The sequence below is a fragment of the Monodelphis domestica genome, chromosome 2, assembly GCF_027887165.1.
Source record: "Monodelphis domestica isolate mMonDom1 chromosome 2, mMonDom1.pri, whole genome shotgun sequence".
Lineage (NCBI taxonomy): Eukaryota > Metazoa > Chordata > Mammalia > Didelphimorphia > Didelphidae > Monodelphis > Monodelphis domestica.
This window is the reverse complement of record NC_077228.1, coordinates 441,117,420-441,144,306: the sequence shown is the minus strand read 5'-3', so window position 1 is coordinate 441,144,306 and position 26,887 is coordinate 441,117,420. Positions and strand designations below refer to the sequence as shown.

The 26,887-nt window shown below is 37.2% G+C and overlaps 1 protein-coding gene across 3 annotated transcripts in view; it reads left to right on the top strand.

Annotated features, from left to right (window-relative positions):
- Positions 1-26,887, top strand: part of RSPH3 (radial spoke head 3) — a 128,825-nt gene that overhangs the window by 8,384 nt on the left and 93,554 nt on the right. Inside the window, exons 1-2 of one of the 3 annotated variants that reach the window (XM_007484840.3) lie at positions 11,778-12,194; positions 23,249-23,336. In XM_007484840.3, coding sequence (XP_007484902.1) covers positions 12,082-12,194; positions 23,249-23,336 — 201 coding nt within the window. In that variant the 5' untranslated portion in view covers positions 11,778-12,081. Of the gene's footprint in view, positions 1-11,777; positions 12,195-23,248; positions 23,337-26,887 lie in introns of those variants that run through there. The other 2 variants (XM_056819005.1, XM_007484841.3) reach the window with 2 other exon arrangements.

Below are 26,887 nucleotides of genomic sequence, written 5' to 3'. Positions count from 1 at the left end.
AACCTTGGGAGGTAGGTAGTATTATCACTCCCATTTATATATGAGGAAACTAAAACAGAAAGAAATTAAGTAAATTGCCCAGGTTCACCACTCTTAACCAACTGAGTCAGAATCTAAACTTGGGTCTTCTTGAATCCAGAACAAGCAGTCTATCTATTGTGTCACCCTAACTACTAGAAAGATGGAAAGTAAGTATAAGAAACTAGATACATTACTTGTGTTTAGGTGATTACCATTGAGAAGATACTTAAAAGATATTAGCAAGGACATGTATGACCAAAAATGGATTTGGGATGATAAAAGTGAGGAATGATAGATGGTTAGCCCAAGTGTTGAGTTGATATCTCTGAAATGACCAAAAGGAAAAAGAAAAACCACCAAAACAGGAAGAAAGTATCCAGGTCTTTGAGTGAATGTTCTTAGAAAACTAAATTTATGTGAAGACATGAGAATTGCCCTAGCTTCCCATTCATTTCTCAGCCTATTGCAAATTCAAACTTCCTTCTCTCCAAAGTAACTTACAATCTTTATTTGCCAAATCCAAAAATCTTTTCTCAATTCGCATTCCTCTTGATCTCTTAGATCTTCCTGATCTCTCCAATTAATACTAAGGGAGACTTGCTATTTGCAGTTATTTCTTTTCCATTGGGTTTTTGTGATACTGCTCTCTTGGTTCTCCTCTTACTGTCTGACCATTACTTCTCTATTTCATTTTCTGGATCAATCTCCATATCCCACCTGCTATATGGAAGTCCTGTCCTGCACCCTGCCTTGGTCTCTATTGATTTCATCAACTACTATTGACTCCCAGAATTATATATCCAGTCCGAGTTTCTCTCCTGGACTCCAAATCCTTGTCACCAACTACCTTTTAGATAAATCCAGCTAAATGTTCTGCAGATACCCCAAACTCAACACATTAAAAATAGGACTCATTATCTTCCCTAAACCATCCCCTCTCCTAACTTCCTTTCTAATGAAGGGGCTCTATCCTTCAAGTTATGTAGATTTGTAAGCAGAGAGTCATCCTCAATTATTCCCTCTCATCATATCCAATCAACTGCAAAATCTTATAGATTGTACCTCCAGGATTCCTTCCCTCCCCTACCTCCTCCTCATTTACTTAGCATATCGTCTGGGATGTACTTATCTGTATACCTTTTCTGATCTCTGCATGTTATCATCTTAGATAATGCATTTATTTATTATTTGTTATGTGTTCACTATGGAATTGGCATTTGGTGGAAAGGGAATCAAGTTTTGGATATTTAGCTTAGGACACTTCTTTCCTATATCCCTGTTAAAGGATAACAATTATGAACTCAGCTTAAACTTAAAAATTAGTTCCCTAAGATGAACAATATTTGGGGGTGAGAAGTAAATACATATAATTCTAGCCCAATGCTGTTTCTCTGTTCTGCAAACTTTCTGATAGGAATAACATTCTTCCTTATTGAAGGGTATATAGAGAAGATTTTAGAGAGATCTGTCTATTTATGTCTCCCTACATGTCACATCTAGGCAGATTCACATAGACAAATATAACCTATAAGAGCAACACAACATATCTTTTCCTTTACAATTAAGCTCTCCAGTAATCTTTCCACAATGAACCATACCTCTCTTTGATACTTCATTTACTCTGCTTCAGTACTTGGGAGACCCTGTTCCCCATTACATAAGTTTCTACTCATCTTGCAGTGATTTGAAAGGATCAGCCTTAGAATCAGGAAAACCTGGGTTCACGACCTTCTTCTGACACACACTAATTGTGTGACCCTGGGTAAGTCCCTCAATTTCTCATCACCCAAGGCAATTCTATAAGACAGTAAATTGCAAAAGAGTTGCTGATCTACTTTGACAGGAAAGTTTCTTCCCCCAGGATATCTCTAGGGTGATGAAATAACAGATTCAGTCCCTAATTGTTTATATTTAAGTTTTTCCAACCTATAAATGCTGTAGAGCCTAATGATTTTTGGAAAAGTCCTAAGCACAGTGACTGTCATATAGTAGACCTTTGACAAGTCTTGCTCTCTCCTTCCTTCTCATAGTGTTTATAGCAAATGGGATAAGTCCATTTGTGTTGGCAATATACTATTCAGGGATGTACAGATAGATGATGAGGTTGACTTTCACATTACCAAAGCTAGTTCAGGGTTTGGGAGGCTATGAAAGAAAGTGTAGGAGAAAAGAGGTATTGGGCTGCCTACCAAACTGAAGGTCTACAGAGCAGATATGCTGAGCTCACTGTTGTATGCCTGAAACCTGAATAATATACCAGTGCCATACCAGAAAATTGAATCCCTTCTATTTGAATTGTTTTAGGAAGATTTTGAAGATCATGTGGCAAGATAAGGAACTAGACACCTAGGAACCTTTCTTGAGCTGAACTGCCAAGCAGTCAGGCTCTAGTGCAGAGGGCACATTGTTCATTTTCCTGAAAAACTATTTTACAGATGAATTACAAATACAAAATACATGGCAAGAGCTCACATGGCAGTCAGAAGAAGAAGTGATACAAGGATACTTTCAAGATCTCTCTGAAGAACTTTGGTATTGGTTGTTAGATATAGGAGACATTGGCATAAGATTCTCTTATACAGTGTGCCTGCATTGAAGAAGACACTACTCTATGAGCAAAGCAGAACTGCAGTAGCTCAAAAGAAATGTGAGACCTGCAAATTTAGAGATATCTCCATCCCAGATGTTCACTTAGGCCATTTGTGCCTGATCTGTGGTAGAGCCTCCCAAGCTTGTACTGGTCTGATCAGCTAGGTCAGACACACTGTATGTTGACCCCCAACAAAGTGATGTCATTTTGGTCCTTTTCTAGAATGGCAGACAACAGCCAATAGCAAGCAGAGCACTCCAGAATATACACTCAAGATTGTAAATGTAGCTGGAGGCAAGAGTATTATGAGGTACAAACAACAGATATAAAATACTTTGCACCCTTTAAAGGGCTGTATAAATAACAGTTATTAATATTAGTCTATTAGCTAGTTGTCAGACCTCCAGACTGGTAATAACTTCATTACCTGAGTTTTCTACTGAACTCTTGTTTAGCTTAATCAGTATATATAGAGTAATCCAGAAATGTGTTGGAAATGTTTAACAAACAGCTTTCCAGAGGAAAAAGCATACATTATTAATACTTTCTTAAGTCCAGATAATCAGAAAAACAATAAAATTAATCCCTGGTCTGTAGGAATTACTAATTTCTGAGCTGTAAATGCTCACACTGAAAAATTTAACAATTGCTCTCTCAGGCCAGTTAGAGGTAGCTTCAGCATGCCCAAGGCTGGATGATTTCTATTACCACAGACTGACATTCTTTTGGTAGAGGGAAGCACTCCTTCTAGTGTTATCATATATGTCTTAATGATCTGGCCAAAAAAAAAACCCAAATTCACTGAATACTTAGCACTGGTGAAATCTACCTGTGTTTTGAAGATAAAAGCAAAGAAATATATACACTCAAATAGAGTCACACAAAAACTGGACATTTTACACATATAGTATAGAGAGAATATTATTTAGTTATTATGTGATACTACTCTTTTCAACTGTTATGGTATGTTACCAGACAGAGGAACACAATAATTCCAGAAAGGAAGGACAGCTGAGTAAATTCATTATAGGAGTTTCAAAACAGTTTTATACCACTCATTCCTGAAAGCATTCAGCTATTCTCAGACTGTTTGGTTAGGTCGTTTTACATTTTAAGATTTGAAAAGCACTAGGTTTTTATTCCTCTTATGGGAAATTTCCATCAGTTGACTTTTACATTTTAATTTATTTTTTTAAAAATTAATACATGTTTAATACTTCTTAGGAACACTGTAACTACTGTAAGTTTCTCACATTTTGACTCCTACTTATGTTCTGACTAGAAAGAATCTGAACCATGACTTCTACTGGAGTGAGTCATTGTAACAGTTTAAATTAGGAGGAAATACTTAGTATAGCTTGAAAGAGCTCTCAAAATCACACATACAGAGCTATCTGTGCAAATATGTTCAGAGCGGCATTATAGGTAATCTTTCCAAACTGGAAACAATCTAAATGCTCAATATTTACTGAGGAAATTAGTCAAATAAATTGTGGTAGTTAGGACTGGTGGTACATACCTATAATCCCAGCAAATCAAAAAGCTGAGGTTCTGGAGCCCAGGAGTTCTGAGAAGCAGTGAGCTATGCCTATTATGGATTGCATAAGTTTGGCACGAATATGGTGAGCCCCATGGGGAGTAGAGATCACCAGGCTGCCTAAAGAGGCAACTGGCTCAGGGCAGAAACAAAAATAGGTCAAAGCTCCCATACCAGAGTGAGTTGAGGTCCAAGAGTGGCCTCTGCACTTCTAGCCTAGGGAAGAGAGGAAGACCTAATCTTATGGAGACAGATAGATAAAGATAGCTAGATAGCTAGACAGACAGACAAATAGATAAATCCATAGATGGATGAATGACCAAATTGTGGAACATCAATGTAATAGAATACATTGCTACAACGCAATTGAGACTAACAAGTAAGAGGAACACACACACAAAAAAAAAAACCTAGAAAATTTATAAAAATAATGCAAAGGTGGGGGGGGGGAGTAGAACCAGAATAACAGAGCATATAATGACTCTTGATGATTTCCTCTTGATGAGGAAAAATGAATGAGAAGGAATTGACTAAAATTACTGATGAGGAACTAAAAAGAGTGACTGAAAAATTATTAGGATAGTGTATATGTTGAAATTAAATGAAGTGGAAATAATCACTAAGCAAACTTAGCTGGTTGTAAAAATTTTCAACATCAATTCTTTAATACCTTTAATTTTTTAAAAAGAAGACAGTTAATGAAGAGTGCCTCAGATTTCAATTCTCTCCCTAGGAAATGGGGGGAAAAAAACAAAAATCAACATTTTAAAATGTTGGCAATGTAGCTTATAAAATTATTAGCATATTTAATCTCAAAGAATCACTCCAAGATTATGAATTATTGTAGGCTATTTTGAAAATGTTTTAATCTACCATCAGTTTAGCCAGTTTCAGGTGCCAATTAAAGAAAAAGCAATGGCATTTGAAACATTTAAATCTTTTTTGTGAACTCAAACCTTTAAAAACTGATATGTCACATAGACTACAAATCCAGCATTCTTTCTACTATGTGAGAATGGAAATATCATTGGTCCCCAAATGTTCAAAATGAGGGTAAATGGAACAGAGAATGAGGTTGTAAGCTCATTGATTTGGAGATGGAAAAGACCTCAGCAGTCCATCTATTCTAAATTCATTTCATAAATGAGGTAACTACGTTTCCTATTAGTTAACAACATGTCTGCAGATCTGCATGGTTTTGTGGGAACCTGCTTACCAATAAAAAGGGCTTCCCAGTGAACATCCAGTCAACTGTGTTTATACAAAATGAACTTTGCATTATTCCAAGCAAGTCGTGTGTACTCTTTGGGTATCAGTTTCTTCATTTGTAAAATGAAAAAATTAGACTAGATGACCTTTCATATCTCTTTTCTCTTGAGGCAGGGAGTGATAGCTAAAGACACTATATCTGAACCCCAAGGGTGTATGGGGTATTCAGGACAAACCTAGCAACATCAGTATGAAGGCTTGCCAAGCTCTTTTCAGGGCTGTTCATTGATCTTTGGTATTTACCTATCACTCAATTCTCACCTGAAGACTTCTTCTGGCAGATAAGAACAATTTGTTCCAACAATCATGAAGTAGGCTGTGTCAAGTACTGTAGCCCACCTAGAATTTTGCTAGACATCAAAGAAACCAAAGTCATCCACTGCACTCTGGACCATTGCCAGTCATCCTGAATTTTGTCTTGCCACTGGACTTAGATGACTCTGGAAGGGCAAGTGAGGCTGACTGCTGACTGTGTAATTCTGCCTTGCTTAAATCCAACTCACATGAAAGTCAAGACATCATCCTATGATGTTAATGGCTCTTTTTGAAATGAATGATCAACAACAACCTAAACCCCAACCCCTCAACCTCTACAGTCAGACCCAGGATTTAAAATACCTGGACTAGAGACATTTTTTTATAGCTTAAAATTGAAATAGAGATGGTTTGGTATTAAGCATCTATTCTGTGCTAGGCTCTGGAGATACAAAAACAAAAACAACATGATCTTTACTTATTTTTTTAACCTTGCTTATACAAGTAATTTACATTCTATTGGAACTGGAATAGTGGAAAAAATAAGAGGTTTAAAGTCATATGACCTGGAAAATCCGGGCTGAAAAACAGAAAGGAGGCAGAGTAGATAAGAAGGGATCATGGTGGAGAACATTCAGAGAGTTAGTAGTGAACCCTAAGAACAATGAAAATAATACTGGACTGGGTACCTTCCTTACAAATGAGGTTCTGGGAAAATCCAATCAAGTCGCAAAAAAGGATGAAGTGAATTTCAAGGGTGATATAGCTGCCTTAGAATGGGAGAGAGTCTGAAGAGGTGTATAATTATCATTATTTTAAATTACAAAGTTTAAATTCTTTTTGAGAGTAATTTTAGTTTAAGAAACATGCTACCTCTCCAAATCCAGAAAATGAAAATGAACTCTTTGGAGAAGGCACCATGAAGATGCCTCCACAGACCACACACTGCACCAGAAGATCCATAGTGAACTTTGGGATGTGGTGATTTGAACTGTGTGGGGTTGAATGCATTTGTTTTGTATGTATACTCTTATGACGAAGGAACTACCATCTAACTGGCTTTTTGTCAATGCGCCTAGCAATTATTGATTTTGTTCTCTTTTCCTCAAATTATTGTCATTTCAAAGTTGGTATGTTTACAAGACCCATCAGAGAGACTAGTCTTCCTTGGCTCTCAGGGGAAAATATATAATTGAAAATCTGTTACCCTGAAAAAGAATTACATATCCTAAGAGTCCACTGATTTCCTGTCATTATGGACTTCCTATAGACAGAGAATAAAGGGAGTGGGTGTTAAGGAGTCTTCCTCCTCTCTTTGGCATGATATAGCATAAGCACTGATGGTGATAAGGTGGGAGATTTGAAAATGGCTAACCAGCCATGGGCATGTGGTTTTTATTTTGTATCCTCATTGTTCCTTGATTTCTAATGATCATTTAATAAACCTCATAAAATATAATATTTTTATGATTAAGGTATAATTTTAAATTTTACAGAGGAAGAGGTAGAGCTGGAGAAGAATGTTATGGAACAGATGCTGATTAATAATTCAATTTTTAAAATTTGAGAATTTTACAGCTGTGAGATTTATAAAGAAGCAGCTAGGTAGTACAATGAATAGGGCCAGTCTTAGAGTCAGGAAGGCTCCTTTTCCTGAGTTCAGCTCTACCCTCATATATTTCCTGGCTGTATGACCTTGGGTAAGTCACTTAACCTTGTTTGCCTTGGTTTCCTCATCTATAAAATGAATTGGAGCCAAGAAAATCCTAAATGGGGTCATGAAGAATTGGATATAACTGAACCAGAGAATTGTAAATATGTGTGTGTATATATGTATGTTACATAGAAATATAGACAATTAATTTTGAATAAATGTATGGTGGTATAATTATAATAAGCAGTGCCTTGGTATTCTGATTGTTCTCCTGGCTCTCCAGACTTCTCTATAATGCCTCATCTGCTTCCTCACTCTGGAAGTTCTCTAAAACATTCCTCTACCTCTGTGACCCCTTCTCCATTGATGTGTTCTCTCCATTGGTGGAGAACATCCAGTTCAGCTCAGGATGCAATGTTTAGTTATGGGGGGGTATAAGTCAATTATCAAAAGAAAAGAAAAATAATCAAGAATATAAGGAAAAAAATTCAAAATAGGATCTTGTATAGGTCCAATTTAAAGTAATTTCTAACCCATAAGTCTTTAGGGCAGAATGCAGTAATATTTCACTTAGCCATTTGTAGCCAAGACTATAGGAAGTTGCCATAATATAAGACGAAAAAGAATTAGAATTCTATTTTGATAGGGAAGCGTCATTCCCTTGTCTGATTTTTGACATTCTCAGGGATATAGGGAGCCAGCATGATAGTCAAACTTTGTACTTGTATGAGTACTTCACAAAGAGTGTAGATACAAGGAAGTCCTACAACTTAACATATGTCAAGTGCCGCAACCTCAAGTCTCACATTATTATTTCCTGTGTGCTCTTTTTGGCACTTTTCAGGTTAAGTCTGTGCTCCTTCTTTTTTTTATCCCTTTTTCTGGAATCAGATACAAACATTAATCACAGTCCCATAATATTTTATCAATAAATGGCAGGTTCCCATAGTTTAAAGCTTTTGGGTATGCATTGACATTTTAGCAAGTATATATATGTATTAAACTTCTATTACTGCAGAAAAAATATTAATATTAATTGTATGTACCTTTTGTACAAGAAATGAGAAAAAATCAAATATTCTAATCAAAACAAAGAAAAGCAATAATAAAAATAAGGAAAAAATCAGTAATTCAATGTGTTCTCAAAAAACAGCATCCATTTGTCTATGGATTATTATCTCCAATGCATATGATAGGGTACAGTCAATCAGTCTCAACAGAAGATGCTTTCTTCACATGTGAGCAATGAATCCAAGAGTCCTTTTCTCCAACCTTTATAGATGTTGGAGTAGTTAATAATATTGGAATGGTCCTTCCCAGGAAGGCTGGGTTGCTCCAATACACTTGAAATTCTTAATATACACGTTGTCTCCTGGGTTCAGGTCATGAAGAGAAAAGTCTAGTGGTCCGGCTTGTACTGCAGCTCCGGATTCATGAAGTTCATGTAATTTGTGCTGTAACTCCTGTATATAGGAAGCAATAGTAGTATCTCCCCCTAATAGTGATGTATATGCAGGGGGAAAAGGTTTAGCCTGTATAGGCAGATGTCCAAAAAGCATCTCAAACAGTGAAATATGTAGGTCTCCTCTAGGCCTGCTTCTAAGACAAAATAGGGCCAGAGGGAGAATTTCAGGCCATTTTAAATGTGTCTCAGTGCATAATTTTCCAATCATAGTTTTAAGGGCAGACTTAAGTAGGGTGAAGTAGAGGTTTTCACATTCCTGATCTAAGTACCTTCACTGCCCAAATGGTGAATGGTCCCAATGGGGAATGGTCCCAATGGGAAATGGTCTTAACCCAACCTTATGAAGTAGGGTCTGGGAATTTTTTAAGGTTTACAATCCTAACCTTATGAAGTACGGTCTGAGAATTTTTAAGGTTCACACTGATAAACCATCTTGGCAGGCAGGCTAAACCACATTGAAGGTAGCCCACAGGCCTCAAACCCAATGGTGAGTTAGGAACGTGTCTACCCCAGTCATGTGAAGACTTCTCCTGGTGGGATAAACTGTTGAGAACAATTTGCTCCAGTATCTGAAGAAACCAAGGTCATCCATTGAATATGGAGCCTTTGCCAGGCATCTTGACTTTTGTTTTGATGCTAGATCTTGATGACTTTGGAAGAGAGAGTGAGGCTGACAACTTTGTGCAACTCTGTCTCACTTAATATTGAAATCAAATGATATCTTTGGTCTACTTTGAGGATAAAGGACAACAACCAATAGCCACTGTTAGAAATGGGACCTAAACCAATATCTTCTTAACTCTAAAAATTACTCCCTAGTAGAAGTAGCACTAATAATAAAACCTAAATGTTTATTAAGTTATCCAATTGGCACATTCCTAGAAAGAGAAATGTGAATCAATTTTTAAAAAATGAATCAAAATATACCAAATGCACTAGAAACTGCCCCTTTAAAGAGAAAACTCTTTAAAAGTAGATAATCCCCCTCTAATTATAATTATATTCATATTCACATGATGCATGCTTATTATATGATAAATATATGTTATCTGCATAATATAAAACATTTTATACATTTGGATTTTCCCATATCTGATTTTCTAAAAATAAGGTGTAACTGTTGAATATTGCTATTATTTTAAGCTGCTAAAGAATTACTGACACCTTGTGGCAAGAACTTATGAATTCATGCCTCAAAATCATTAGTTATAATTTGTGGCATTTCTAATGAACATAAGAAGGAAGGTGCAGGCAATCTTAGAGAATCGCCTAGTGTCCAATCCCTTCATTTTACAGATGAGTAAACAGAGACAGAAAGATAAAGAAACTAACCAATGATTATACAGGTAATTAAACCAAGATTTCAAACCTGTATTTTGACTTCAAATCCAATGTTGTTCTATTATTCACTAACACATTCAACCAATCCAATACAATCCAAACCAATCCCAAGAAAAACCATCTAGTATCTGTTATGCAACTACTATATGCAAGGCAATGTTTTAGAATATCATACAGCTTTGGTTCGCACAGTTTTCAAAATTGGAAGGGAAACAATAATTACATAAATAAATAAGTCCAAAGCAAAGGAAACTGAAATAAGAGCAAAGGAAAGCCAAGCAAAATGTTATGACAAGTATGAAGAGTGAAAGATAGCTTTCATTGGAAGAGGTCAGAGAAAGCTATGGAGAAAAGTTGTGTCTGAGAAGGGCCTTGAAAGAGAGAGAATAAACCACAAAGAGGTTATTTTGTTGTGAGTGACAGTGAGTGTAAAGGCACACTAATATGAGAGGGAAGATGAAAAATATGGAACCAAAAGTAGATAACTTTGCCTAGACTATTGCATACACATTTAGAAGAGCAGCTCGACACTATAAAGATAGGTTGGAATCTAGTTAAAGAAAGAATCTTCAATTTATACTGTATTTTTAAAGAATGGGAGGAAACAAACATTTATTGAGCCTACAGGGCAGGTAGGTAGCACAGTGGAAAGGGCACCAGGCCCAGATTCAGGAGGACATGGATTCACCAGACTTATGCTAGCTGTGTGACCTTGGGCAAGCCACTTAACCGCAGAGGCCTGGCCATTACCTCTCTTCTCTGCCTTAGAATTGATAAGAGAAAAGGTTAGGGTTAAAAAAAAAAAAAGAACTTACCATGTGCCAGAATGATAATTCATAGTGGTTTTAATAAATTCTAAATATATAATTTTTCCTATATTCATATTTCTGCAAATAATTTCATCAAAAATGTAAAGAAAAAATGTATTATCTGTATCACTAATCTTGTTTCCTCAACTTATTGCTAAATTCAGTGGTCTAGAGAACATTACTATCAAAAATTCCATCTATATCCAATAATGTCCAAAAAAAATTAACTCATAGGATCATGGAGAAGGCCTTTTATTCAACCAATAATTATCAAATTCCTCAGTGTTCAAGGTGCCTCTCTCAAGGAGAGTTTAATAAATGTTAGTGAAATTGAATGCTCTCTCCAAGATCCTAGAAATTCATTTTCCAATTCAACATCTATTAAATATTTTTATTTATTAAAGTTTACAACGCTCCCCTATGTATTTATTAAATATCCTTAATATATATTTAATGTTTATTAGACTTCCCTATGTACCTTAAAGATGGGAGAATTTAAGGAATTTTGGTTGAAATGTAAATTCAAGGGACATTCATGTAAATAAAAAGGTAAAAACGAATGCCCCACTCTCAAGAAGTTAATCTCGCGCTGGGGACTGTGGAGAGTTGGAGGAAAGGGGAGAATTTAAATAGGAGTAGCCCCATACAGGTTGCTTAAGGGCGGGAGAAGCTGTATGCACCCTACACGATAAGAAAGTAGGCCCACACGCGCGTGGCCCAGGTGGTATGAGAACGAGATCTCTGCTTACTCCGCCTGCGCAGGGCCCAGAGGAAGCGCTAAAGTAGAGACCAACAAGATTGGCTAAATAGCCCGGAAGTGACGCAAAGCCCGCCCCTCTCCCATAGCTCCCGGAGTTGCTTACCTTGGAGACGCCGCCGAGGAAAGACAGAACTCTCCGTTGCCGAGCAACCATGCCGGTCGCTAAGTGCAAGCATTGTGCGGCAAACGCTGGGTCACTGGAGTGGAGTGGAGCCCCGACCACCTTCCTGGTCTGCCTCCCGCACCGCTCAGCCTATTTTCTGTGGCCACTGAGCTTCTGCTCGTGGCACCAGTTGTAACTCGCGGGGCCGCTCAATTTTACAGCCTCCCACTGCTTCCCAGCCAAGCCCGCCGACCGATCGGCGGCCTGCTCCTCCACAATGACCTCCACGGTGGCCGACTCCAGCCCCAGACCCACTGGCACCTACACCTTCGCCAGTCGTCCCCGAGCCCTGAACTGCCAGCGCCGCCGCTACCGGGAGTGCTTCGGGGCGTGAGTAACCAAGGCCCTGGCTCCTCGCCTCCCCCCAGTCCCTAGCACTGGACCTCCTCCAGCTCCTCCATCCACTGCCCCTCCACGTGCTTACTCCAGAACCCTTGGGAAGCATCTGGCCCTGGCGGGTCACAGGGAATATAAATCAACAAGAAATTATTATTATTATTATTATTATTATTTAAACCCTTTCTATCTTAAAGTCTTAGTACTTAGAAAGTAAGTATTGATTCTAAGGACTGGGCAATGGTGGTAAAGTGACTTGCTCAGGGTGACCCAGCTAGGAAGTATCTGGGTCCAAAATTGAACAAAGGATCCCCCTGCCCCCGACACACTCCACTGAGCCATATAACTGCCACTAAACCAGCAATTGTTAATTGCCTACTGGGCTGACAGGGGCCCTGGCAAAATACTTCCTTGCTCCAGAGGGTCTGATGAAGAGACAACTATGAAAACTATGATCTCTCTCTTTCTCTGTCTCTGTCTGTCTGTCTGTCTGTCTGTCTGTCTGTCTCTCCCTCCCTCCCCCCTCCTCCCCCACTCTTCCCTCCACCATATGTACAGGAAATCTTTTGTACAAACATATGTGTGGAATAAACTGGTGATAATTTCAGAGGAAAGGCACTAAAATTAAGGAGGACTAGAAAAGGCTTATTTGTAGAAGATGAAACTTTACTTGGGACTCAAAGGAAGCCAAGAGGAGGGACAGAATCCAGGCCTGGGAGACAGCCAGTAGAAATGCAAACTCAAAGGAAGCCAAAAGATGGCCATGAGGAGGGACAGAATCCTGGCAGGGAAGACAGTGGTTGAAACGCAAAAAGTGAGGGAATACTTAAAGAAGCTAATGCCACTGACTTGCAGAGTAAATTGCCCAGTATTTATTGAAGCATGGCATCTGTGATAAAACCCTGGATTTGTGACTAAAAAAGAGAACAAACTCCTTTCAAGTCCAGTCTCTGTCATTTATTAATTGTGTGATCCTGGGCAAGTCACTTAGTCTCTTTGTATTCTTTGAAAATTCTTACATCTTAGAGAGAGGTTTTTAATGCAAAAGATAAAAGACATAGGACTACCAAAGAAACCAATTATATTGAAATGTGGTTATCAAAAAAAGTTTTTTTTTTTAAATCAAAGTTGTGGACTCCAGGTTAAGAATTCTTGCTTTAAGACTTTAAATTACAGGAAAAAGTGATGACCTGAAAGGGTAAAGTTTCCTATATTTGTGAAATCACAGATTCATTCCCTGTAAGATATTTTACAGATGTTGCTTGCTCTCAGAGACCTAATGGAAGAGAAACAACACATATACAAATTTTTATAGTACCAAAGAGTATGAGGTGAGGGCACAAATTTGAGGAGAGATTCATTTTCCCCCAGGTATTATGGAGTAAGCTTCTTGAAGGAGGCAGTGGTAACTGAGTTGGATATTGAAAGGACAGAGGAGAATTAGCAGACAAATTGAGGAGATGGCAAGCCTATCCCAGATGTGGAATCTGGTGTGAACCAAAGAGATAGGCAAGGCAAGACAGGAATGAGTAAATTTACAGCATTGTTCAGTTTGGTAAAAACTTGGAATATGTAAAGGGCAATCAAAACTAAATTTGGTTAGGCATTAAATCAATGCCTGCTAGGCCTTCTAGACCTTAGAAGGTAGGCCTGGAAGACCCTTCTAGATATATGTCAGACTCTGTACTTGAGTCTGGAGATAAAAAAACAAAAATAAAAAACAATCTCTTATCTCAAGGAGTTTACAATCAATAGGGGAAATTTAGTTTACATGTACTCATGTAAGTAGATATGAAAATCATCATTTATTGAGTGCCAAGTATATGCCGGGCACTATGTATACCCCAGCCACCTCTTACCTTTCCAGTCTTCTTGCATTTACTCCCTATCACATAATCTTCCATCCAGTTACACACACACACACACACACACACACACACACACACACACACACACACACACACACACACACACACACACTAGCCTTCTGACTGTTCCACACCAAAGACTTGCTATCTCTGGGCACCAGACATTTTATTTGCCTGCTCTCTATGCCTGTTAGGCTCTTCCTTCCCTACTCCACTACTGACCTTTGTGTCTTCCTTTAAGTTCCAATTAAAATCTTATCTTCTATGGGAAGCCTACCCTCCCCAACCCCTCTTTTCCAGTGCCTTTCTTCTTTTATTTATTTCCTACTTTATCCTTTTAATAGCTTGTTTTATATATATTTTGTCTTTTGCCTCTTTTTATTTCCTTAACATTTAGAACTATGTCCTGGCAAATAGTATGTGCTTAATTAACATTTGTTGTTTAGTCATTTCATTTGTGTCTGATTCTTCCCACTGATACTGAAATGATTTGCCATTTCCCTTTTCACATACATTTTTACCAATGAGAAACTGAGGCAAAGATGAGTCCTTCTGATTCTAGGCCTAGCACGCCATCCATGGCAACACCTCACTGCCCCTTAATTAAAGCTTATTAATTGATTATTGTTAAGCAGCTCACTGTCTAACAGTAGAGACCATACAAACAATTGTGTACAAACAAAATATATAGAAATCAACAGAGAAGGTTCTTGCCATAAGGGGAATGGGAAAAGACTTCTTACAGAAAGTGGGACTTCAGCTGAGACTTTAAGAGACCTGCTGGGAAGTCAAGAGATAGTTGAGGAGGGAAAAAGTTGCAAGAATGAGGGGATAGCCTGTGAATAAAAATAGCAGCCAGTCACAATACCAAGAGTGGAAAGGTGGAGTATGTTGTTGGAGGAATAGTAAAGTAAGTCAGTGTTACTGGTTTTAAAAGTATTTGGAGGACATAAGGTATAAGAAGACTGGGAATGGGTTGGGGCATTAGTTATGAATGACTAAGAGAAGATTTTACATTCAGTCCTGGAAGTAACAGGGAATTTATTGAATAAGAGCCTGTTATGGTCAGACCTGCATTTTAGGAAGATCAGTTTGACAGCTTAGTGGAGGATGAATTGGAATGGGTGAAACAATGAAGCAAAAGTAGTGAAGTCAGAAAGGAAGGCAGGTTTATGGGGAAAAGCTTGGCTTTAGACACAATTGAAGTACTGATCAGAAATAAGTATTTGACCAATGACACATGTAAAACCCAGTGGAATTGTGCGTCAGTTATGAGAGTGGGTTGAGGGAAGGGAAGAAAAGAACATGATTTTTGTAATCCTGGAAAAATACTCTAAATTAATCAATTAAATAAAATTTAAAATTAAAAAAAGAAATAAGTATTTAAAAAGCAAATTGGAATTTCTGGAGTTAGCTAGTTTTGAGAGTTGTTAATGTTTTAGAAAAACTATATCTTAAGTAAAAAAATCATTTTGTGATATGAATAGTCACTCTATGTAATCTGTTCTTATAAATATTAGATATATCTAGGTTTTCTTCAGATGGGTGAGGCACATTGGTGTCAGACAGTTTATTTGTCTACTGTTTCTACTCTTTGAAATAAACATCAAGAAATCTTTGGAATTTAGATTTTGAACTGAAAAGAACTTTAAAGGTAATCTAAACTAGCCTCACTTTACAAGTGAGGAAATCAAAGTCCATTGATGATACCAAAGCTGCCCAGTACACTAGAATTCAGTATTTTGGCCCTGAGAAAAGAACACTCCTGAGACAAGGGATCTTAAACCTGACTATCATCCTTGAGTTCTCACTCTTTCTCAGATTCTTCCCTCACCCCCAATATCTAATTCATTACCAATACTGTCAGTTCCAGCTTGGTTACATCTCTCATATATACTCCTTTCTTTCATCTTACACTGCCCCAGTGCAGGCTTTCATCCCTTTATGCCAGGTCTGTTGGCAAGTGCTGTTTGGACTCCTTGACTCAAGTCTCTCCCCACTCCAGCCTCCATTCTTCTGTCAAATTGAACTTACTTTAGATCTTCCAGTGTCACTGGATCAAAATATGTGAAGGGGAGGAGGGAAGGAGGGAAGGTATAAGAAGCCTGGAGAGGGGGTAGGGTGGGACATTGTTTTTAATTGACAAACCAAAGATTTTACCTTGGATCCTAGGGGTAATAAGGAACCACTAGAATTTATTGAATAATAATTTATTAAATAATTAACCTGTTAATCCTCCTATTCAGTAAATTCCATTAACTCCCTGTTAACTCCAAAACAAATGTAAAAGCCTTTCTTTGGTTTTTAAAGCCCTTCACAACTTTGTCCTTTCCTACTTTTCCAGTCTTCTTATATTTTCCTTTGAGTATTGAGGCAGCTGGGTAGTACAGTGGTTTAAGTTCCTAGCCTAGAATCAGGAAACTTTGATTCCAAATTCTGCCTTAGACATTAGTTGTGTACCCTGGGCAAGGCACTGCTGTTTGCCTCAGTTCCTTCATCTCTAAGAGGAAAAAATAGCACCTAATCTCCCAGAGTTGTGAAGATCAAATGAAGTAAATTTATAAAGCACGAAAGCACTGTGCCTGGCACATAGCAGAGGCTTAATAAATTCCTGGCACCTAATTTAATGCTTGTTGACTTGACATTTTTATGTAATGAAATCTTGAGCAATTTGTGCAACCTCAGAATCCCTTCTTAGAATAATAATGTTTTTGTAAAATAAAATACATGGGATTACAAATGAAACCAGTTATATTGAAATACAATTATTAAAAAAATTTGTTTAAACCTAGTTCATGGACTCCAAGTTAAGAATCTGTATTCTAAGAGGTCTGTGATTTGATTTCTGAACAACCCTATTTTTAAAAATAAAAATAGATATATGAATATTCAGTCCTAAACTATATGCAAATGTATTTCACCATTCAGCCATCAAGCATTTGCTCATTCTTTTTTCCAAGGCGTCCTGTTTGGGGCCCTGTGCTAAAAGGAATAAAAAGACAAAAATGAAACAATTCCTGTGCTTAAGGAGTTTGGGTTCTATAGGGGAGTTACAGAATCAAAACTCCCTTACTGAAAGGATTTTTAAATTTTTTGTCTTTGTATTCCAAGCATTTTTCTCAGCACGTAGTTGTGGCTTAAAAATATGCTTGTTGAAGGATATGTAATGAGTATATTCAAGGCCACTTAGGAGGGGGAAGGTGCTAAGCTGACAGGTGATATAGAAAGACCTCATTTACAAAGTGGCACTTGAGCAGTGCTTTGAAAGAACTTATTGATTCTGAGAGACAGAAGTGAGAAAGGTGTGTATCCCAGTCATGAGGAACAACAGCCATCCTCTGCAAAGGCATGGAGATGGGAAATGGAGTTACCGTATCTCAGCAACTGGGAGGAAAAACCAGTTTGATGAGATTATAGTGTATAAAGGGAAATCATTTATGCTAAGCCTGGGAAGGTAAATTGGGTCAGGGTTGTAAAGAGCTTTAAATTCCCAATAGAGGAATTTGTGGTTGATTGTAGAGGTAACAAGCCAGTGGAATTATTGAGCCAGAGGAGTGGTGTAGTCAGACCTGTACTGTATGGAGGTTGGGTTGGAGAGGAGAGAGGCTTGAGGCAGCAAGACCAATTAGGAGATTAATGTAATTGTCCAGGTGATGAGGTCCTGGTGGCTCTATGAATGGGGTTAATAGAGAAAACCCTGTACAATATATGCCTTCACTTCTTCTAAAAACCTCTATAGTCTGTCTTCCAGGTTATCATTCAACTGAAACTGCTCTTAAAAAATTTACCACTCTTAATGACATATTTAATACTCTTTTCTCAATCCTTGTCCTTCTTGAACATCAGCTTTTAACACTTGATCACTCTTGGGTGTTCTCTCCTTTCTAGGCCTTCAAGACACTGTTGTGTCCTCTGGTTTTCTTCCAACTTTTTTGACTGCTCCTTCTCTGTTTCCTTTACTAGATCTTCCTCCAATGTACCATCACTCATATGTGCTCCTCAAGGATCTGACCAGAGGACATTCTTCTCTATACTAACAGTTGTCAATATCATCAACTCCCTTAGGGTTCTGTTATCATCTCTTAGCAGATGATGTTCAGATCAATATAACTAGCCATAATCTCTTTCCTAAATTCCAGTCATCACTTGCTAAACTGAATGTCCTCTAGACCTCTCACACTCAAAACTCCAAAATGGATTATCTTTCTTCTTAATTCTTCCCTTCTTCCCAGTTTCTCTTTACTGTCCATTGCACTATCATCTTCCCAAACATCTGAGCTCATAGGCTAGGTATAATCACAAGCTCCTTTTGTATTCATTTAACACATCCAATCTGTTGCTAAATCATGTCATTTTACCTTGGCAACATCTTTTCTGTACCCCTTCTCTTCTGTTAAACAGCCACAACCGTGATACAGGACTAGTATAATAGTCTGCTGGTTGGTTCCTGCCTTAGGTCTATCCAAATGATCTTCCTAAAGCAGAAAACTGACCATGCTATTCCTACCACCCTCCTCAATACACTCTAGTACCTCCAGGATGAGATATGAAATCCTTTCTTTTGATTTTCAAAGCCCTTTGACAAACCTGATCCCTTCCCACATTTCCAGGTTTTTTTTAATATTTTGCTGCCTATTATGTACTTCAGTTCAGTAACACTAGCCTACTTGTTACTTTTACATGACTCTTCAGTCTCCCAACTCTGAACCTTTTTACTTGCTATCCCTTATTTTGGACTGTTTTTCCTTCTTACCTCTACTTACTGTTATTCTTGGTTTCTTTTCTTCTTTTTTTAATACCTTTGCTTTCTGTCTCAGAATCAATACTATTTGGATTTCAGGCAGGAGAGTGGTTAGGGCTAGACAATTGGAGTTAAGTGACTTGCCTAGGGTCATGCAGCCAGGAAAGTGTCTGAGGTCAAATTTGAAACCAGGACCATCCCATATCCAGGCCTGGCACTGTATCCACTGAGCCCCCCTAGCATCCCTATAGCTTTTCTTCACATCTCAAATCCAGCCTTCTGCAAGAGACCTTTCTCAGCCACCCCCACCCCAACCTTGCTTTCCTTCTGAGTTTACCATCCATTCACACTGTTATATTTTGTATATATAAAATTGTTTGCATGTTGCCTCTTCCATTAAAATATGATGCATTCCTTAAGGGTAGGGATGGTTTTTGCTTTTCTTTGAATCTCCAGCACTTAGCTGGCACTAAGTAAATACTTAATACATGTTGTTGACTGATTGAGATGAGATATCCATAAAACTTGGCCACTAATGGGTGGAGGGCAAGGTGTAAAGATTGAATGAAGAGTTGAAAATAACTCTTTTTTTTTTTTTTATATTAACCCTTACCTTCCATCTTGGAGTCAATACTGTGTATTGGCTCCAAGGCAGAAGAGTGGTAAGGGCAAGGGCAAGTGACTTGCCCAGGGTCACACAGCTGGGAAGTGTCTGAGGCCAGATTTGAACCCAAGACCTCCCATCTCTGGGCTTGACTCTCAATCCACTGAGCCACCCAGCTGCCCTCTTGAAAATAACTCTTGTTGCAAGCCTAGATGACTAGAAAGATGGTGGTGCCTTTGACAGAAATAAGAAAGCCAAGAAATTCGCATGCAGATGAAAATGGAAAAAAAAAAAAACCTGTAAATCTTTGATTCTGTCTTCTATTTTTCCATTCTTAACATGGAACCTGGTACCTTCTAACCCAATGGTAAAAAATATCTAACATTCAGAAATACTAATAACAAGATTTTTTTGTTTTGTTTTGACGATGTTTCTCATCATAGTAAAATTTTAGCATGTTCTTCATGTAGGTGAGATAGTGGTATTTTTTTTAAAATGATCATGACACTTTTAGCTTAGATTCCATGCAGACTGGTGTCCTTAAACAGACAAACGAGATCGCGTTCAGCAAAGCATCAATCTGGAAGTATGGATCTGCTTTGAAGACATGAGCATTTTCAGGGACTCTTGATAGAAGGGAAGTTTTAGTAGCAAGCTATTCTCTACTTATGAAAAGGCAACAACATATTACTAAATAAAACCTGAGCAGAAGCAAGTAAAAGATATTATCAAAGATTTGTATGACTAGAGCAGATGGGCCAATAGTGACCTATGTGCACCACTGGTACTCATACAATTTCAAGAGATCCAGAGAAAAGCCCATAGCATATTGGGTAGACATTAGTGGGAGATTTATAGGACGATATGGGCAAATGCATAAGAAGGTATACTTGGTGCCTTGCCACTGTTGGATGATTTATGGGAAGTTTGCTTAGCCTGAGGTATATAATGCCTTAAAACTTCTCCTTATATACCTTACCCCCTTGAGTGTGAGAGGCACCCCTCCAGAGCAAGGGCATAACTGTAAACACGCACATTAGGAGAATACCTTCCAGACATTAATGATCTTTTCTTCCAGAGTTTAGATGGCACTTACAGGATAATCGATTTAGACCTAGAAAGAACCTCATTATTATTGTTGTTTAGTCATTTCAGTTGTACTTGACTCTTTGTTAATTCCATTTGGGGTTTTCTTGGCAAAGATATTGGAGGGATTTGCCATTTCCTTCTCTGGTTCATTTTATAGGAGCTTAGGTAAACAGGGTTAAATGACTTGCCCTGAGTCATACAGCCAGTAAGTGTATTGAGGCCAGATTTGAACTCAAATCTGGTACTCTTATCTTCAGGCTGCCCCTTAGGGAATTTAGAAGTCATCTAGTTTGACTTGGTAGTTTAATACATGGTGGAAATGAGTCTTAGATTAAGTATCTTGTCCAGTTGTCACCTAGGAGCAAATGGAAACAATGGAATTTTAATCCAATTCCTCTGATCTAATCAAGTAGTTTCTCCACTATTCCATGACTTGGTTTGCATCTCTCTTACATACTTATCACTTTTGTCTTGTAGGCATCTGCATGTGTCCTATTTTACTGGATTGTGAGTTCAGAGACTCTATCTTATTTCATCTTTGTATTTCTCACAGCCTTGTGCTCATTACTCTTTATTGGTGGCACTTCAACATTCTTTTGAAGTTACTGATGAGTAGCTGCTACTGTCTTTTTGGTCACTCTCTCTCTTCTCTTCCCGACATTTTTTTCTGATTAAAAACACACTTGATACAGATATATCTACTTCTATATCTACAACTACTTAGATCAGTAGTTGATCAGAGCAAAAAATCAAAAGAAAATGCCAAACAATAAAAACTAAAATGCAAAGAAGGCTAGTACTCTGTACAATTAGAGTAACTTTCAGCCAACCTTTTAAAATAAGAGGTTGACTGAAAAATAAGACATAGGAGAGAAGACAAAGACTAAATATTATTTGTGTTTCTTGCCAAGCTAATGTTTACAGATGAGGAAACTGAAGCAATCAGGGTTAAGTGACTTGGATCACACAGTTAATAATTATCAGGCCAGATTTGAAAAAAAAGGAGATGAATCTTCCAGCCTCCAGCCCTGGCACTTTGTTAAGGCAGGACAAATACTAATTCTGGGAAGATCAGAGTGTAAAAGACAGCTGAACTGAACCTTGAAGGTAGGAAAGGGAGTATATCCCAAGCATAGGCTTATGCTTATGCAAAGATAAAAGATGGTAGCACATCAGCTTTGGAGAAGGGGGCAGGGAACAAGCATTTACTAAGCACTTACTATGTGCCAGGCACTGTGCTACTTCTTAAAAATACTATTTCATTTGGTCCTCACAATAACCCTGAGAGAATGTGCTGAGAAGTGATATTATGATCTTCATTTTAAAGTTTGAGGACACTGAGGCAGATAAAAAGGATAAGCGACTTGCCCGAGGTCACACAGTGTCTTAAAGCCATGTTTGAACTCAGATCTTCCTGTCTGTGGGCTCAGTGCTTTATTCCGTTTGGCCAGAATAAAGAGTACATGAAGAGGAAGCAATGTTAAATAAAATTGAAAATGGAAGTTTGAGTTAGACTCTGAAGAACCATAATTGCTGGGTTGAGGGATATTTATATCTTATCCTACTGCCAGTTTGAAATGTTTTTGAATAAGAGAATGATCTGGTCAGATCTGTATGTTAAGAAGATTATTTTGGTAGCTGCATGAAGGATATGCATTGTAAAGAGATAAAATTGTAAGAGCAGGAAGGCCATTAGGAATCTATTGCATGTAAGAGGGAATAATGACTTGAACCCAAGATTAAGCAATGGCTATGAGTGGGGAGAAAGTGGATAAAAGCAAACAGTAGATTTGTGGAGATAGAATCAACCAACCTTGGATTTGGGTAACCGGGAGAGAGAAAGTAGTATCAAGGTAAGAAGGCTCTAAAGGTAATTTAACAGTTAAATCAGTCTAGGTAGATAATCTTAAGACTGTGCATCCATAACATTCTGACTCTGCTACTGCCACTTCAGAAGCAGAAAGAGTTGTAAAGGGCTGATGGATGTCATATTTTTATCTGCTTCAAGAATTGCTGTTACCAAAAAAAATGATTCTTTGATGGCTAATTGTTTAGTAATTGCCTTTAAGCACTTAGGATTTGTAATCATGTATTTATCTGTGTACATTCTATGAGTATCCCATTTGTAGACTAAGTTCCTTAGAGGCAAGAATTGCTTAAATTATTTTCTTTTTGTATCTGTAGCATCTCGCACAGTGCTTTCCTGTACGTATACATAATGTATACATAAAGGCATTATGTCACTGGGCCCATACTCAAAGTCTTTTCAACTTATCTAGACCTAATAGATATTTTATTCTGCCTTTGAAAAGACTTAAAGGGTTAACTCCATGTATCAGTGTATCAGTGATATCAGAGTAGATTTTTAGTGATTTAACAGATTTTTTAAATTAAATTTTAATCCACAATTAATATACCGAGTTGATAGTAAATTATCAGATTCATTTTTAAAATTCATTTTTAAAAACTTAAAGTGCCCAACAGCATTAAGATTACTTGGCTAATTTATTTACCAAACATAAAAGTGGTTCTTTTATTAATTTTTTCAAATCCTTTAATGAACAAATTTATCACTGTCTAGTAAACTAGTTAAATGGGCCACTTTTCACATGAACCGTACTATAAGAAAAGTATTCTTTTAAAATATTCATCCTGAGATAAATTCTTCCAATACTTAATTCAGCTGTACAAAAAAAAAAAAACCGAGTTAATAATTAGTGGCCATTTTAATTTCAATATTTTCTAGAGATGAAGAACCTGTTCACTATGGAAACATTATGTATGACAGAAGGGTTATACGAGGCAACACTTATGCTCTACATTCATATCCACCGGTAAGTGCAATTTGCATTTTGAATTATCTCACCTTACTGTAATTTGAAAATGTCAATATTTAACAGTATTAGTTATTTTATGCCATGACAAATTAAACATTGCCAGCCATTCAAGAAATAGAAGTATATAAATTGACCACTTAAGACCATTTTATATTTATAACTATCAAAAATAAATATCAAATACTGTAACATCTTCTGAGATAGATATAGTTCCCCAGTCAAACCTTTGCATTGCAGGATTACTTGACATAGGTATCCACACCCTACCCCAAATGTTAGTGAAAATTTATGTTTTTACTGCATTCATTTTTGTTGCTTATCCCATGCTTACATTTACTCATTTTTTTATTATAATCCCTAAAGAAAGTAAGGAACTATGTCTTTATATCATGAAACCACAGCATTTCAGAGTTGGAAGGGACCACAGAGAGTATCTAGTCCAATACTTACCTGATCAGTATCCCTTTAACATTATATTCAGCAAGTACTCATTCCTTCCTCCCTTGAGAAACTGAAGAGAGCCAACTACCTTCCAACATAGCCCATTCCACTTTGAACGGCTTTAATTTGTTAGGAAGTTTCACTTACATCAAACCTAAATCTTCCTTTCTAATTTCCCCTATATTATCTTAATTCTATCCTCAATGACCAAACTAAATTCTTCCAAGAGACAGCCCTTCACATACTTGAAACCAGCTGTCATGACAACATGATAAATAGTGTGCTGGATTTGGAGTCAGGAGAACCTGGGTTTGAATCTCACCTCAGATATTTATTAGCTGTGTGACCCTGGGCAATTTCCTTAATCTCACTGGGCCTCAATTTCCTCATCTATAAAATTGTTGGACTTGACCTATAAGGTCCTTTCCAGCTCTGTGATCATAAATCATCTCTAAGTTAAGCGTCTTTCATTTCCTTCAACAGATCTTCCGTTGGCATGGCCCTTCACCTTCCTGGTCACTCTTTTCTGAATGTTCCCCAGCTTATCAATCTCCTACATAACATGTGTCACCCAGAACTGAACCCAGTACTCCAAATGTGATCTGACCAGGGCAAAATACAGTGGAACTGTCAACTCCCAGTCCTAGGTACTATACCTCTCTTAATGCAGTTTAAGATTATATTAGCATTTTTGACTGCCATATGAATATGACACTGTTGACGCATTGATTTTATACTCTACCAAAATCCTCAGATCTTTTTTCCAGTGAACTGCTATCTTATCTCACCTCCCCTATACTGTATTTGTCTCATTGACTTTTTGAAACCTACTATAAAACTACATTTGTCCCTATTGAATTTCAGAGCCAGTAAAACCTGATTTTGAGTCCTGCCTCCAACATATTTCTATTTTACCATAGGCATGTTCCTTAAACCCTTAATACTTTAGGAAGTTCTCTTTAAGACCATTTGTTACAGAAAAGGTACCAACTTCCATTGGTAGAGTGAATTTCCTCAAACAGGAGTTTTCTGTATCAATAAAATCACAGGTCTTGTCCCTATCCCTATCTTAAATTTCATCTTATTAGACTCAGTTCAGTTTTCTAGCTTGTCAAATACCATTTAGCTATTATCATTCAACATGTTACCTCTTCTTCCTACATTTGTATCATCTGTAAAATTTAATAAGTAGGCCCTTATCCACATCACTGTTACAAATATAAAATGGCACAAGGCCACTTATAGATGATCTCTGGGGCACAAAATCCTTCATTTCTTCAACCAGGCCTCACATGATATGATTTTGAAGCCTTTTATAAATCATTCTTTATAAAATCTAACTTATCATCAAATCATGTTTTTTTATCACTTTAACTTTTTAACATGGGAATGTATTTTTTCATTTCTAATGGTGATAATAAAAATAAAATTTATAAAATCCAATGATTATAATAATTGCAGATTCTTATCACAATACTAAAAAGCATTGTTCTTTCTAGTACAGAGATTGGCCTTAAAGTAAAATCACCCATTTTTTTCTTTATTACAATTTAGTTTTAAACTCTGTCCATTGATGTACTACTTATTTCCCACTTTGTCCTCTTAAACTAGTTACTCTTTGACAAATAGTGAAGCAATCATGCACAGTAGCAGACAATACACTATCCGTATATACTTAATTGGATCTCTGTTCTCATTAATATTGATATTCCCCCTGGCTTTGCAAATTACAGCCTATCCATGCCTGCCTAACCTATACAATTCCTATAAATGTATTATCTTAAATCTGACATGTTATCAAATGCCAAGGTGATGCCAGTGTTTTCAGCCTGGCTGTTTGGGAATCTGGTAGTAGTAGTTGCAGTAATAATGAAAAAAAGTTAGAGGAAGAAGTAAGTTTAAGGGAAAGATACAGTTTTAAACTGTTGAGTTTGAGGTACCTGATGGGCAACCAAATGGAAAAATCAAATGGTGCAAATACAGTCCTACATCTCCAGGGAAAGATTGAAATTTAAAATACAAAGTTTTAAACCATCTTCATATATGTGATAATTGAGGTCATTGGAGGTAATGAAATTTGCAAAAGAGAGTAAAGAAAGAAAAGAGAATCAAGGGCAGAAACTGGTTAGAGGGAGACATCTTTTAAAGAGTGTGAGAAAAAAAATTGAAGAAAACAAAGCAGGTATATGCATAAATGAAGGAAACTAGGAGATTATAGTTTCAGGTAAATTTAAAAAGTTTGCTGATATATTACTATTTAAGTGTTAGAGGAGATTCAAAATTGAGATAAGGCTTAGTTTCTGTTCTCAGGTAGCTTACAATCTGCCTTGCAATAGAATAAAGATACAGACATCTATAACTATGTTGTAAAATAAATATATAGCACATAGACAAAATAAAATGTTAGGTTGGGAATAAAATAAAAATAACTCACTTTTATTTATTTTTCATTAAGTGTTACAGTGCTTTCCTAACAAAAATCTAGTAAAATTATTATTCTTTTTTTTTTAAACCCTTACCTTCCTTCTTAGAGTCGATCAATACTGTGTATTGGCTCCAAGGCAGAAGAGCGGTAAGGGCTAGGCAATGGGGGTCAAGTGACTTGCTCAGGGTCACACAGCTGGGAAGTGTCTAAGGCCAGATTTGAAACTAGGACCTCCCGTCTCTAGGCCTGGCTCTCAATCCACTGAGCCACTCAGCTGCCCCCTAAAATTATTATTCTACCCATTTTACAGATGAAGAAGTTAGCCCAGAGTCAGTCAGTCTACAAACATTTATTAAGTGCTTTACTGTGTACTGACCACTAGATTGACAAAGAAAGGGAGAAAATGGTCCCTGCTTGCAAGAAGCTCATTTTTTTTGTTATCCCAAAATCAATAAGTATTTATTTTTCCCATATTATTCATTTTTGTAATAGAATAATCTTTTAAAGCCAAAACCTCAAATTATATACCCATATAAAAAAGTGGCAAATCATGTTTTCTTCTGGATTTCTAAAGTTCTTTCTCTAGATGCAGATAGCATTCTTTTTCATAAGTCCCTCAGAATTGTCCTGGATCATTGCTTTGAGGAAGCTCACATTTTAATGAGAGAGTAAGCATGTAAAT